Below are 15,285 nucleotides of genomic sequence, written 5' to 3' on the forward strand. Positions count from 1 at the left end.
CTTTAAATAAATATCAAAGTCTAGTTAACAATTTGCATTCTGAAGTATTTAGGGGAAATGTTCTGATGTAATTTTCTCTGAAATACATAAAAAAGTAGGTGTTTTTATGGGTGGAGAGGGATGGAAAGACAGACAGATGTATGATCGATCAAACAGCATTGAAAAGTTAGAGGCGGGCACTGTCCGGTGAGGCTCAGTTGGTTGGGCATCCGTGCACTGAAAGGCTGCTGGTTCGATTCCCAGTCAGGGCACATGCCGGGGTTTCGGACTGGATCCCCAGCAGGGGGTGCACAGGAGGCAGCCGATCAGTGATTCTTAATCATTGATGTTTCTATCGCTCTCTCCCCCTGGAAATGGAACCGTTATGTCAATAGCGGTCACTTGCCCAAATTAAAAAGGTAACTATAAGAACAAATGCATAAAATGTTGCCAAGTTTTCCCAGCATTTTGTTATTGAAAATTTCAAACAATGTTGAGTTTTGCAGCAAACACCCATACATCCAGCACTTCCATTCTGCCATTGACTTTTTTTTTTTAATGTATATTTTTATTGATCTTAACGTTGTCCTTTGCGTTTTAGAACGGCTCCCGCGATGGGTAGTGACGTAGCGTGCTGCCCTGGCCCTTTTTCAAACTTGATTCTTAGGGAGAGAGGAACATTGATTGTGGTTCCACTTATTTATGCCTTCATTGGTTGGTTCTTTTTTTAAAATATATTTTATTGATCTCAGAGAGGAAAGGGGAGGGAAAGACACATAGAAACATCAATGATGAGACAGAATCATCCATCGGCTGCCTCCTGCACGCCCTCCACTGGGCATCGAGCCTGTAACCCAGGCATGTGCCCTGGCCGGGCATCAAACTGTGAGCTCCTGGTTCATAGGTCGACGCTCAGGCACTGAGCCACGCCGTCCAGGCCACTGGCTGATGCTTGCGTGTGCCCTGACGGGGTGGAACCTGCACCCTTGGTGTATGGGGACGATGCCCCAGCTGCGGAGTCACCTGGCTCTCGCAGACACTTGTTTCTTAAAGCCGGAAGGGCACTGCTTTCCCCCACCCCCACCCCCCATGTCACCGTACCTGCCTGGGGAAGAGGCTACCCGTGCAGAGGGCTCCTGGGAAACGGAGGTGTCCCAGGGCCGCGTAACTAGAAGCTGATCAGCACCAACTTGACAGCCACCGATGGCAGGTCCGCCGTCCCCAGGCACGACGGGTTGGACGCATGGGGGGCTGTCAGCTCAGCCCCGAGACCTGCTGCCATGTAAGGCCGCCCCGGCTCTGTGCCCTGGCACCTTCCTGCCCAGCCACCACGGAGCAGATGGGCTGAAGGGTAAACGTGAGGCTCTCAGCTCTCCCGGAGGAATCTTTCCCTGCTGATATATATTTTAAAATATGTTTTGATTGATTTCAGAGAGGAAGGGAGAGGGAGAGAGAGATGGAAACATCAATGACGAGAGAGAATCATCGATCGGTTGCCTTCTGCACGTCCCCTATTGGGGATCGAGCCTGCAACCCGGGCATGTGCCCTTGACCGGAATCGAACCCGGGACCCTTCAGTCCACAGGGCGACGCTCTATCCACTGAACCACACCAGCCAGGGCTCCCTGGTGATATTTCGAAGAGGAGCCAGGTTTGTGCCGGTGCCGCCCGTCCGGAGGCGAAGACACAGACCAGATGACCGCCAGGCAGTGCCCGGAGCCAGCCAGAGCGGCCTCCACGTGGCCGGGACGGACACGCTCCGCGCAAGGCGCACAGCTCAGGCAACCGTGCTTGGCTTGTGGATTTTGACGACTTCAAATGCCTCGGTGAGAAAACGATGGGAAAGGACAGACTTTACTGACCCAGTTTGACGCGCCTGGAGATGGGACTCGCGAGGCCACTTCAGATGGGCCGGGGCAGGGCCAGACGCTCGGGGGCCTGGCGCGGGCGGGAATGAGGTCAGCGAGTGGTGATGTGTCAAACGGAGAGGAATGAGCGTAGCTTCTGTTCGGCAGGGCCCTGGGGGGCTGCCGGCCCTGGCGGCGTGCTTATTAATTGTTGTGTTATTTTTGCTGCACTGTGGCCGGCCTCGTTTTCCTTCATGCCTAATAAAGGGAAAACTGTTTACATAGCACCCCTGTGCCTGACACTGAGCAGCTGAGGCTCGCAAGGCCTGCCCTCGTGGAGATGACACAAGCCAGCAGCCGGGGAGGAACACAGCTCCGTCCGCAGCGCCAGGCCCAGGTGGCAGTGGCGGCGGCTGGGTGGTGTGTCACGTGAGACAAAACCAGGACAAGGAGAGGTCAGGCCCCCGGGAACAGCTCCAAGTGCAGAGTTGGCTACGGGGGTTGATGGCGTCAGCGCCAGGGTAGACGGGCCAGCCGCTGCCCGTTCTCGAGGCTTCCGCAGCCCAGATCTCTGTCCATAAACCGCCTGCGCAACCTTCTCCCCACGTCAACGGGGCTGAGACGATGGCCAGGGGCTGCGGTGAGTTCCAGGGCGACATCCGTCTTCGCGTCTGCCCTGCTCTGCCTTCTCTCACGCCCGCTCCCTGCGTAGGTGAGTGCTACGGATTTTTCCATCGAAGGTCTCGTGACCACGGTCTGTTTTCTCTCCAGCCTCCGCTGGCTCTATCACAGGCTCGGCTCTCCAGCTGCGGATGAGACGGCCCTGCTCAGAGCTCTGGTGACCTTCCCGGCGCGCCAGGCGGGTAGGACACAGGTGACCCTGCCACCTACCGAGGGCTTGCTGTGTGCTGCATCCCTCTCGCCTGATGGTCACCGCTGGTGAAGATAGGGAGCGTCACCGTCCCATTTGACAGGGGGGGAAACCGAGGCTCAGGCCAACCTGTTCATCCAGCCAGGAAGCGGCGGAGGCAGGACGTGAACTTGTCACCAGTGCCGCTCTGCTTCCTCCCGCCACCCGGGTGACGGTGACGGAGTGCCCCCGGGAAAGGTCCCGGCCGCGTCCTGCCCCCTCCCCCTGTGACATACAGGTCACGCCTCAGTTCCTTTGCTACAGTTTGTCAAAGTGCAGCTTTCTGTGGCCACCGGCGAGGCAGCGTGTCCCGGGAGCAGGCGCAGCAGCCTGGGAGTCTGTCTGTCTGTTGTTAATCCTCACCCGAGGACATTTCTCCTTTGGTTTTAGAGAGAGTGGGAGAGAGAGGAACATCGATGTGAGAGAAACACAGCCAGCGGTTGCCTCCTGCACGCGCCGCAACCAGGGCCCGGGCTGGGGATGTGACTGCAAGCAAGGTACGTGCCCTGGACCAGAACTGAACCCGGACCCTCAGTCTGCAGGTCAACGCTCTACCCACGGAACCACGTTGGTCAGGCAAGACGCTGGCTTTTTCACTGAATAGCTCCTTGACCCTGAACAGACTCCTCTCTCTGAGGCCCCTTCTGTACAAGACGCGCAAGCCACTGGCCTGGAGGAGCGACATCACGTAGGTACAGGCTGGTTGGCCTTCTCCTGAGCCAGGGCGCTGAGGCTCCGGGGGACCCGCAGCCCAACAGTGCTGGGAACGCGTGCCTCCTCCCACCCACACCTCGTCCCTCCTCCCACCCACAGCTCGTCCCTCCTCCCACCCACAGCTCGTCCCTCCTCCCACCCACACCTCGTCCCTCCTCCCACCCACACCTCGTCCCTCCTCCCACCCACACCTCGTGCTTCCTCCCACCCACAGCTCATGCCTCCTCCCACCCACACCTCGTCCCTCCTCCCACCCACACCTCGTCCCTCCTCCCACCCACAGCTCGTCCCTCCTCCCACCCACAGCTCATCCCTCCTCCCACCCACAGCTCATGCCTCCTCCCACCCACAGCTCATGCCTCCTCCCACCCACAGCTCGTGCCTCCTCCCACCCACAGCTCATGCCTCCTCCCACCCACAGCTCATGCCTCCTCCCACCCACAGCTCGTGCCTCCTCCCACCCACAGCTCGTCCCTCCTCCCACCCACACCTCGTGCCTCCTCCCACCCACAGCTCATGCCTCCTCCCACCCACAGCTCGTGCCTCCTCCCACCCACGCCTCGTCCCTCCTCCCACCCACAGCTCGTGCCTCCTCCCACCCACACCTCGTCCCTCCTCCCACCCACAGCTCGTGCCTCCTCCCACCCACAGCTTGTCTCTCCTCCCACCCACAGCTCGTGATCACCAGCCATCTGCTTATCAGCTCTGCCGCCTTCCTAACACCAGCGTTACCGGGCAGGCCAGGGCTGCGAGATCACCATCCCACAAGGATCGCAGCTCCAAGGGCACAAGCCCCCCTCAGGCCGCCCCTAGCAACTAAACACTGCCAACTCACTCATTCTTAAGACACTGTTTATGTTACTCTGTCACCTGCAATAATTGTGAAGACTGCAGAAATAGAGAAAAGTTGGCTGTGGTGTTACACAGAAATGAAAGCTATGACTGTGTCCTTGTAAAATTTTATAAACCTGCCTGTGGCTCATATGAAGTAACTGTGCAAGGACTGGGAATTTTGATTTTCCGCCTTAAAACATTCTCTAATATTCGGTTATTGTTGTTTACAAAGTGACATTTTAGAGAAAGGAAACCTGAGGAGGAAGTTGGCTGTTACGCAGCACACACACCCACTCCCCCCGCTGTGCCTTCCAGACTCCCTGGGCAGGAGGCCCCGCTGGGCTGGAGGGGAGGGCCGCCCCCGGGCTCAGGGAGCTGTCCCCCACGCTGCCACCGCCCCTGCCAGCACCTCTGCCGCGAGCGCTGAGCGGGCACATCTGCTTCCCTACACTGCCCTCCTGTGGCAGAGGCCGGCCAGAGCCCAGGCAGGCCTGCTGCCAGCAGCACTTTGACAAACCCCTTTTTTAAAAAAAATATTTTTATTGATTTCAGAGAGGAAGGGAAAGGGAGAGAGAGAGATTGAAACATCAATAATTGGGGATTGAGCCGGCCACCTGGGCATGCGCCCTTGACCAGAAGTGAACCCGGGACCCTTCCGTCCACAGGCCGACACGCTATCCACTGAGCCAAACCAGCTAGGGCTTTTTTTTCTTTAAAAAAATATATTTAATTAATTAGCTAATTTCCAAACCAGTTATTGGGCATATGTAATTTTTAAGTAGAAGGAGTAATCACAAAACGATTAATATTGTTTTTCTTTAATCACTGTTTTCTGTAGGTGAAATGGACACACATTTATGTAATAACGCAAAATCTGCTTCTTTTTAAACACCTGACTTCAGAAACGCCAGTGAAAGTCAGCTCAGCATTGGTGGCTGCAGGCGAGTCGCCGTTTTAAAGGCAATTCCGTGTGTGTCACGCTTCTAAACCGCGCGAGGCCGAGGGCCGGACAAGCAGTGCCAGCGTGAGCCCTGCGCCTGCCACGGCCTGGAGAGGTGCCTCCCCTGGAGAGGTGCCTCCCCTGGAGAGGTGCCTCCCCTGGAGAGGTGCCTCCCCTGGAGAGGTGCCTCCCCGCGGGGCGGGGCGGGGCGGGGCGGTGGGCTGAGGGGAAGGGAGGGGGGCCGTGGGCGAGCTCCGCGCAGGCCGGGCCTCAGCGCCCACCGGGCTTTTCGAACAGGTACTCGAGGTCCGGGGCGCGCAGCCGCTGCTCCTTGTTTTTGTTTTTCGCGAAGTCCCTCAGCAGCGCCAGGATTTCATTTTCAAATATTTCTGGCGCCGGTTTTGCTTCTGCAAGAGAACAGCGGGCAGAGCGACCCGTGTCAGTCAGTCAGCAGTTAGCGAAGGATCTGGGGGGGGGAGTGGGGGGCGCAGCCGGCAGCGCGGACGGACGCACAGACCGCCCCGAGCGCAGGCATGGCCGCGGGCGCCGGCGACCAGCTTGACCGGGTGGCCGCGGGCGCCGGCGACCAGCTTGACCGGGTGGCCGCGGGCGCCGGCGACCAGCTTGACCGGGTGGCCGCGGGCGCCGGCGACCAGCTTGACCGGGTGGCCGCGGGCGCCGCAGCTTGACCGGGTGGCCGCGGGCGCCGGCGACCAGCTTGACCGGGGCCGCTGCTCGGCGGGCGACCTGCCTCCGCGGCTGCTCCTGGGCGCCGACGGCAGAGCCGGTGCAGCGGACACCGCACGGCCGCGAGGCTGAAACCTTTACCGTCTGGTCTTTTATAAACAAGGTTCCCGCCTGCACCCGGCCTGTCCCAGCTCCACGGCCCGCTCTGCCCTGCATTTGGTATTTCCGTTGTTCTCGGTGACTGTGTTTTCCTTTCTAGTCTGTAAACTTCCTGAGGCATCGGTCCTTGGTTGTAGGTGACAGAAAGTAGTAACTCAAGTCACTGAAGCAAAAAGGGATTCGGGGGAAGGCGAGTGGAGGCCCGCAAAGCGGACATGAACCGGAAGCAGATCGGAAGGGACGAAGGCATGGAAAGCAGAGATGAGGAGGCCAGCCTCAGTCTAGGGGGGCGGTTGGCAGGGCGCGGCTCACCTCCAACCTTTCTTTCCGCCCCGAGACCCTCAAGATTCAAACAAGCAAAGCCTCCCCCCCCCACCCCCCCCACCCCGGAAGCTGCGGTAATGTGTGCGGGAATCACCCTCCCTCCAAGGCTAACACGCGCCAGGAGGGCGTTCCTCAACACCAAGTCTGGTCCCCTCAGCACAGGGCCCAGCACCCGGGGTTTCTGTAATGATCACAGTAAGATCGAGGGGCTCGGGCCCCCTAGCGTGTGACGGTGGGAAAGAGCACGGCTCCCCTCCCAACAGGAAGCCAGGTGGACTGGACTCCCGAGGACTCATGAGGCCATCGGCGCTGAGGTCACAGACCCCGAGCAGAATGAAACCTATGGGGCGCCCCCAGGAGACGGGGACCTGAGCACGTGCTGGCCTGCGCAGAGCACAGAAGAGGCACCGGGCAGGACACAGACAGGGCGAAGCCTCGGCTGAATGTCAATGAGCCGCTAAAAGCCGCTGTGCACTCGCCATGGACGCAGGGGAGTCCCACCCACGGACGCGGGGGAATCCCGCCCACTGACAGGTTCTCTCACCCGAGGATGCTCCTGACAAGCCTGGGTCAGGACGGGAGGCTGGAGAGAAAGCCTCCCTCAAGGACGCAGGCCCAGGGGAGGGGTGCAGACCCCACGGCGAAGAAAGCATGAAGCCCGGCCCAGGCCTGCCCTCCGCAGAACAAAAGCCCCCGGGAGCAGGTGAGCAAACCCTGTCTCCCCCGGGCACACGAGGACCCATCTGGGCTGATGGGAGGGTAAAGGAAAAGCAAGTCCTCCCCTGGGGGATGAGCAGGTGGGTCGCTGAGAAGGCCCGCCCCTCAGACCCAGGGCCACAGGGACTGAGCTGGGCGGGGCTCACAGAGACACCCCCCCCCCCCCCCCCCACTAACAAGCACCAAGTAGAGAGCAGCGGGCTCTACAACGGGGGAGGGAAAAGCAGGGAGAGAGGCTCCCTCTGAGGCACAGACATGCAAGGGAGGCTGGAAGCGGAGGGTGAAAGCAGCACTGCAGAAACGCCTCGGAAGTTCCGTCCCTCCCTAGCACATGGTCACAGTAGGGCTGGTGGTGCACCGGGGGGAGCCAGAGCAGCAATACGTCCAAAGTGAGCTTCACTCCTCACCCGACTGACCCCCACGCTAACAGCCGGACACACACAGGCCACTTCTAGGCATAAATACTACCTACCTCAGTCTTCCTGGTCTTAGTCACGATGTCTAACATTCAACACACAATGAGGAGATACACACACACACACACAGTCAAGGGACAAAGCAATCCACAGAAACAGACCAAGGGATGACCCAGATGTTAGACTCTTAGGGAATTTTTTTTTTTTTAATAGATTTTATTGATTTTTTACAGAGAGGAAGGGAGAGAGAGATAGAGAGTTAGAAACATCAATGGAAGGGAAACATCGATCAGCCGCCTCCTGCACATCTCCTACTGGGGATGTGCCCGCACCCAGGTACATGCCCTTGACCGGAATCGAACCTGGGACCTTTCAGTCCACAGGCCGACGCTCTATCCATTGAGCCAAACTGGTTTCGGCGACTCTTAGGGAATTTAAAGCAACTATGACTAACATGTTAAAGGCCCTAGTGCAGCGGTTCTCAACCTGTGGGTCGCGACCCCTTTGGTGGTCAAGCGACCCTTTCACAGGGGTCGCCTAAGACCATCCTGCATATCAGATACATTACGATTCATAACAGTAGCACCATTACAGTTCTGAAGTAGCAACGAAAATAATTTTATGGTTGGGTCACAACATGAGGAACTGTATTTAAAGGGCCAGAAAGTTGAGAACCACTGCCCCAGTGGAAAAAGGAGACACAAATGGATGAACCGGTGAGGAACTCCAGCATAGGTGGAAACTGTAAAAGTGAAAGGGGAAGGTTAAAAATAAAAGCAAGCAGCCCTGGCCGGTATGGCTCAGCTGGAGGGTCGTCCCATGCACTGAGGGGTCACTGGTCAAGGCACGTGCACGGGCTGCGGGTTCGGTCCCCGATCAGGGTGCTGGGGTGCGTGTGAGAGGCAACCGATGTTTATCTCTCACGTCGATGTTTCTCTCTCTCCCTCTACCTTCCTCTCTCTCTGAAATCAATGAAAACATATTTAATAAATAAATAAAAATAAGCAAATAAGCAGAATGACCTCAACAGGTCCATCCTGAGATTTGACATAGTGAACTGAGGATAGGTCCACAGATATTATCCAACACAAATTACCCAAACTGATGGATAAAAAAAAAAAAAGAGTAAGAGACACAGAACAATCCTAAAACTAAGAAATAATATTCAACAGTCTAACCTAAGTGTAATTGGACCCAACGTGCCCAGAGAACCCAAAGCAGGATAAATACCAAACACAAGCATCTAGCATATAACATTCAAACTGCTAGAAGCCAAAGATAAAATGCTGGAAACATTCAGAAAGAAAAGATACATTATATACAAAGGAACAAAGACACAGCAGACGCCATGCCAAAAACCAGGCAGACCAGAAAATGGCACATGGTAACACTAAGGGAATTTAAAGCTGGTGGTACAAGGTAACCAAAGCAACAACCACCCAAATCCAGCTCAACTGAACAGACTGACTCAGTTCTCAAGCCTAGCAAAAAGTGTGCCCCTATAATGTGCGGAAAAATTGTGAACCTATAATTCTATATCCAGTGAAAATATCTTTCAAAAATGCCAAAAGCAGCAGACCTACACTACAAGAAATATTAAAGGAAATTCTTCAGGAATATGATACCAGATGGAAACATGGATCTACATAAAGAAATGAAGAACTCAGAGATGATTAAAATAAGGTAATATAAAATACTAGAGGCCCGGTGCACAACATTTGTGTACTGGGTGGGGTCCCTCAGCCCGGCTTGTGCCCTCTTGCAGTCTGGGATCGGAGCAGGCCTAAGCTGGCAGGTGGACATCCCCCGAGGGGTCCTTAGCTGCCGGGGTTCTTGTTCCGGCATTAAGAAGGGGTTCAGCAATCTGGAGAAGGGCTATGTGTAACTTAATAAAGAGTCCAGAGAGGAAACATCATTTTGAAAGGCATTTGGGGGGTCAGAGGAGCTTAGCTAAAGAAACTAAGATCTCCTCATCTCAGGACCCCTTGCTTTTTATTAACACAATTTGTCCTAAGGTGACACGGAGATGTACACATCAAAGGGTCAGGTTTCGTATACAGAGGCCATTGTCAGATTATCAGGTTTTGGAGAAACTGCCTTCGGCTGTTCAGGTGTTTGGCCAGTAGGAGGCAATAACATGTAGATTAAGATGCCCTTAGCTGTCTGGCAGCAAGCAATTATCCTTTTCAGGTTTGGGGAAATGCCCTTCAGCCACTCGATTCAGCCCTGCTACCTGGAATTGGCTTCCGGAACTTAGCACTGCCGCGGAGGTGGGAGAGGCTCCCGCCACTGCTGTCAGCCCGGCTTCTGGCTGAGCGGCACTCCACCTGTGGGAGCACACTGACCACCAGGGAGCAGCTCCTGCATTAAGCGTCTGCCCCCTGGTGGTCAGTGCACGTCATAGCAACTGGTCATTCTGCCATTCAGTCGATTCGCTTATTAGCCTCTTATGATATAGGATAATGTAATTATATATTATATAAATGTTACATATTACATTATCCATGTATTTACATATAAGATACTATGTTATAACTTTTATATATATATATATATATATATATATGCTATCCTTTTCCTTATTTTAAATTGCTCTGTAGATAATTGTCTGAAGTAAAACAACAGAAATGTAGTGTAGGCTTACAGCATAAGTAAAAATAGAAGGTATGACAACAATAGCACAAAAGATGGGAGGGAGGAATTGGAGTGTGCTACTGTAAAGTTCTTACATTATACATGAAGTACTATAATATTACTTGAAGGTAGACTGTGATTAATTAAAGATGTAGACTGCCAGCCCTGGGGCAATCACTAAAAAAATTATAAAGAGAGGTATAAATAATAAAGCAAAAGTGGAGTAAAATTTAAAATACTCATTTAAAAAACCCCATGGAAATAGAGGGGAAAAGGAACAAACAACAGATGGAAGAAATAGAAAACAAAATGATGGTAAATTTTAATGCAATCACACTGATAATTAATTATATGTAAATGACCAAAACATACCAATGAACAGACAGAGATGATAAGATTGGACAAAAAAATAAAGATTAAGTATGCTGTCTGCAAGAGGCTCAACTTAAAGTAAAAGAACGGCGCACAGGCTTATGAAATCCCCGCCTGTGAGCATGACCAGTCATGTCGCTGCGGCACAGCTGGCCTTGGGACAGGGAACTTTTCCAAGTGGTTTTGACCTCATCACATGAGCTCTATTAAAAGCAGGGTTTCCTCCAGGAGGTGACAGAAGGGGAAACAGGGTAGCTTTGAAGCCTGAGAGGGATTCCTTGTGAGGGAGGCTCCACTGCTGAGCTGGAGGGGCCACAGGGCACAGATCTGAGAGTGGCTTCCAGGAGCTGAAAGAGATCAACAACTCACAAGACCACTGGGACGTCAGTCCTACAACCTGAATGAGTTTCCAGACTGTGAGATCTGGGCACAGCTCTGAGCTAACAGACAGGGGTTGTTTGAAGTCACTAAGTTTGTGGGAGTGGTGGGGTGGAGGGTGTCAATGAGGGGGGGAGGGGACATCTGTAATACTTTGAACAATAAAGATAAATTTTCAAAAATAAAGTCACTAAGTTTGTGTTAATTTACTACATAACAACAGAAATATAGATGGAAAAACATACCATGCAAACACTCATCAAAAGCACGTGGAGTGACTAAATTACGATCAGATACTTTGGAACAAGGAACACTATCAGCAATAAAGACAGGCATTATCTACAATAATAAAAGCGTAATATGCTAATTAGACTGGACATCCTTCCAGACAACCTTCCTGACGAAGCCGGGGCTGCAAGGGAAGCCCAGGTCTCGGGTGCCAGAGGGAAGCCGGTGTCAGCAGCCAGGGGAAGGAAGACCTATTCTTGCATGAATTTTGTGCATCAGGTCTCTAGTATAATGATAAAGGGGTCAATTCATCAAGAAGATATAACAATCCTAATATGTCTCCACATAATAACAGAGCTTCAAAATATATGAAGAAAAACTGAGAGAACAGAAAGGAGTAATAAATCCACAATTACGGATGGCGATTATACGGCCCTCTCTTACTAACAGATAATCTGTCAGAGCAGAGGAGACATGGACCTGCAGAACGGCTCCTATTTTGTGACGCACATTGAGTGGGAACAAAAACACGGAAGACCCAGAGGGTGCGAGAACGGGTGAGGTGTCCGTTTCTGGCTCCACTCCAGTCCCAGCCGAGTCTTTCCTCAACCTGCCTCGGAGACCTGTACAGTCTCACTAAATTCCCTTTTTGCTTACGTTACACAGAACAGGTCTCTACTGTTTGCACACCAAAGAACCTTAACTAAGCAGACAAATGTTACACACTTTGGAAAAATGAACAGTGTCTGGTGAATGTCTATTTGCACGAATAAAGCGGGGGGGGGGGGGGGGAATTGCCTAGGATATAATCCCAGATTCAAATCAGCCCAAGTGATCCTATTTTTCACATTCCGCTTGCCTCCCCCCGTACCTGTAGCCCAGTGGTAAATATCCCAGTCATTACTGGGCTCATTAATCAGGCGATCATACAGGTTCAGCTGTTTCTCTGTCATTTGATGCAGATATTCTTTAGCAAAGAGGCTAAAAACGAGAGAGAGAAAGAGAGAGAGAGAGAGGAAGAAGTTAAAAGGCCGGTCCGGGCGTCTCCAGCCACAGGGCAATGGCCCCCAGCCCCGCCCCACCTGAGCAGGATGCAGTTCTCCAGCATGCCCCGCTTCCGGCTCTCATACAGCAGGCGGGCTCTTTTGGTCTCTATGGGCTCATCAGGTCGCTCCTGCCACGGAGGCAGAGGGATTTCAATCATATCCTTCTGGGAATCTGACGGGCTGTCACCTCTGTAGAAGCGGCTGGAGGACGTCACGCTGGGCAAAGGAGACACGAGGCGCTGCCTGGACAGAGCAAGCACCTGAAACAGACAGACCACAGACATCTTTTTAGCATCCGACCCCGTCACCCTCCACACGCACTGGGCGCCAAGCGCGTCGGATTTCAGCCAGTCCTCCAGAAGCTTCGCTGAGACTGGCCCCACGTTACAGCGTAGAGGCCCAGGCTCAGGGAGGCGAGAACACGAACCCAGGTCCCTCCGACAGTAACTGCAGTCAGACCCGAAAGCCAGCCTGACGGCCAACACGTTCTTGACCAGTGCCCTTCCAGAAGTTCTTCAGCAGAGTACGTGCTCCCCCGATGCAGTGTCTCTTGACCGTGTTAAAATCTGAGCATGCAGTGATGGCATGGACCCTAATCCTCCAAGGGCTCCCAATCTAGAGAAGGGCAAAGCCTCTGATGCCAGGAGAAGGTGTTCATGTCAGCAAGATGGCAGGACAGGTAGCCCCACACTCTCCTGCTCCCGGAAACCATCAACTCCGTAACACACGGACCGGTTCCCTTTAAGAGAAATCCCAAACCAGTGAAGAGGCTCCCAAACCCCGGGCAAGCAGAGCAGCTGCTTCAAAGCTGGAAGGAAAAGCCATGGCAGTCATTCATCTCAGTCCCGCCCCCTGGCCCAGCCTGGTCCGACTGAAGAAAACCCTCAGCTGCTGGCGTCTCCCCCAGGAGAGAAAGGGGAGCCCGAGACATACGCCCCGCATGCCGACCTCCCGGGGGGCCGCCAGATTGGCTAGTGTTTGTTCTCTCTGAATCGAAGTGCTCGCAGGAGATGGCACCAGGTTGGGTGCTGTCGAGAACAAAGGCAAGGGTTTGGACTGGCCCGCACTCCCCCACCATGGCCCCTGCCCCTGGCCCAGCATAGAATGAGCAGGAGAAAACCCCCAACTCCTGGCTTTTTAAATAGAAATGTGTTAAACTCCCCAACCAAAATACATAGAGTGGCCGAATGGACAAAACAATGAGATCCAACTGCCCTGGCCAGTGTGGCTCAGTTGGTTGGAGCATCGACCCGTTCATGGAAAGGCTGCAGGGTCAATCCCTGGTCACGGCTCGTATGAGAAGGCAACCAATCTATGTTTCTCTCGCCCATCGACGTATCTCTCTCTCTCCTTCCCCTCTCTCTCAAGTCGATAAGCATGTCCTTAGGTGAAGATTTAGAAAATAATAATAAGTAAGACCCAACTATATGCTGTTACAAGAGACTCATTTTAGATGTAAGAATACACGTGGGCTGAAGTGGAAGGATGAGGAAAACACAGTCCATGCAAAAGTGAGCAGAATGACCCTCCTCATCTCAGACAACACAGACTTTTAATAAAAAACTCTCAGGGGGAAAAAACCTGTCAGAAGATAAAGGAGGGCATTATCCTATATAATAAAAGCCCAATATGCTAAGTGTCTGGTTGTCCAGTCGGCTGTTCAACCAATCAAAGCGTAATATGCTAAGGCCGCTCAACTGCTCTCTATGATGTGCACTGACCACCAGGGGGCAGATGCTCCAACTAGCAGGTTAGCTTGCTGCTGGGATCCTGCGGATAGGGACTGAGCAAGACAGGCCAGACATGCCCTGGAGCCTCCCCAGGTCCCTCCCCACCAGGGGGCAGATGCAGGGAGCCAAGCAGTAAGGAGCAGTGAGCAGGTGGGCGGTAAGGAGCGAGGGGTCCCAGACTGTAAGAGGGTGCAGGCCAGGCTGAGGGGAACACCCCCCCCACACCACCCCTCCACACACACACACACACACACACACACACACACACACTCCAGTGCACAAATTTCATGCACCGGGCCTCTAGGGTAATGATAAAAAGGGCAATTCATCAGGAAGATATAACAATGATAAATACACATGCAATCAACACCAGAGCACCCAAATACATGAAGTAAACAGTGACCAAATGGAGAAATAGCAACACAATGATAGGAGATTTCAATACCTCACAGAGCATCCAGGCAGAAGATCAATTCGGAAACAGAGACCTTGAACAACACCACAGACCCAACTGACCAGACAGACATAGACAGAACATTCCACCCACCAGCCGCGAGCATATGCTCTGCTCAAGCACACTGGGCACTTGCCCCCGGGGAGAGCCCAGGTGAAGTTACAACACGGAGTCCAAGGAGCTGGAAATTATACGAGACCTTCTCTGACCACAATGGAAGGAAACTGGAACGTGCGTAAGTACGCGAAACCAACACTCTTAACCGATGGTTCAAATGAGTCAAAGAAGAGATCAGACGGGAAATCGGGAACTATCTTGAGACAAAAGACACCGCATACAAAATGCTATTGGGTGCAGCAAAAAGGAGCACTGACAGAGGTGGACAGGGGCAAACACCTACACGGAAAAGGACGAGAGGCCGTACGATGCGGCGTGCGACCGTGCCAGGTATCAGGAAAGACAAGAACAGAGATTGGGGCGCCCTGAGGACCTCGGGCCCCCCTCTCCCCGGGGGAACAGGTGAAAGCCGCACGGGGCCGGGCAGGAAGGCGGATCTAGCTCAGACACTACAGGACGGGCACCGCGGGCTCGGGAGGGGGCGGGGGCGACTGGAACCTCCTAACTTTGCGAGAAGGACCTCTCCTTGGCCTGCCCTCGCCCCGGCCGTCAGCAGCCGGACGCCGCTCGCGGGCTGAAGACGGAGGAGGAGGACGAGCTCAGCGCCCGCGGCGGCCCGCCTGGGGCCCCACAACCTCCACGCTCCTCACCCGCGTCAGAGCCGGCAACACAGCCGCCAGTGCCATTTTGCCCCGACCTGGACCGGAAGCCGGTCCCCCGGCCACTTCCGGGAACTCCCGGAGCCGGAAGACACTTCCCTGCGTATGACGGAAGTGGCCGTGCGTCTGACGCCCCTGGC

General features: G+C 53.9%; 1 protein-coding gene across 3 annotated transcripts; it reads right to left on the minus strand.

Moving 5' to 3' along the window:
- Positions 1-5,086: 5,086 nt before the first annotated feature.
- Positions 5,087-15,258, minus strand: SDHAF2 (succinate dehydrogenase complex assembly factor 2). 3 transcript variants are annotated; one of them, XR_004965527.1, is made up of 5 exons: positions 15,137-15,258; positions 12,222-12,445; positions 12,011-12,120; positions 5,412-5,631; positions 5,087-5,360 (listed from the first exon to the last, which is right to left on the minus strand). XR_004965527.1 is itself a non-coding variant. In XM_036295624.1 (4 exons), exons 1-4 carry the CDS (start codon positions 15,170-15,172, stop codon positions 5,495-5,497), a joined length of 507 nt encoding a protein of 168 aa, XP_036151517.1. In that variant the 5' UTR covers positions 15,173-15,258; the 3' UTR covers positions 5,087-5,494. The 3 variants fall into 3 exon arrangements, 2 of the variants coding, with proteins under 2 accessions (XP_036151517.1, XP_036151516.1); XM_036295624.1 differs by having other exon boundaries at positions 5,087-5,631; XM_036295623.1 differs by lacking the exons at positions 5,087-5,360; positions 5,412-5,631 and adding an exon at positions 9,457-10,880.
- Positions 15,259-15,285: the final 27 nt, after the last annotated feature.

Source organism: Myotis myotis, unplaced genomic scaffold (genome assembly GCF_014108235.1).
Source record: "Myotis myotis isolate mMyoMyo1 unplaced genomic scaffold, mMyoMyo1.p scaffold_m19_p_27, whole genome shotgun sequence".
Classification (NCBI taxonomy): domain Eukaryota; kingdom Metazoa; phylum Chordata; class Mammalia; order Chiroptera; family Vespertilionidae; genus Myotis; species Myotis myotis.

Coding starts and splice junctions, on each gene's coding strand:
- SDHAF2 (XM_036295623.1), bottom strand. CDS start 15,172: ATGGCACTGGCGGCTGTGTTGCCGGCTCTGACGCGG. Junction 12,446..15,136: donor TGTTGCCGGCTCTGACGCGG/GTGAGGAGCGTG, acceptor TGTCTGTTTCAG/GTGCTTGCTCTGTCCAGGCA. Junction 12,121..12,221: donor GAGAACTGCATCCTGCTCAG/GTGGGGCGGGGC, acceptor TCTCGTTTTTAG/CCTCTTTGCTAAAGAATATC.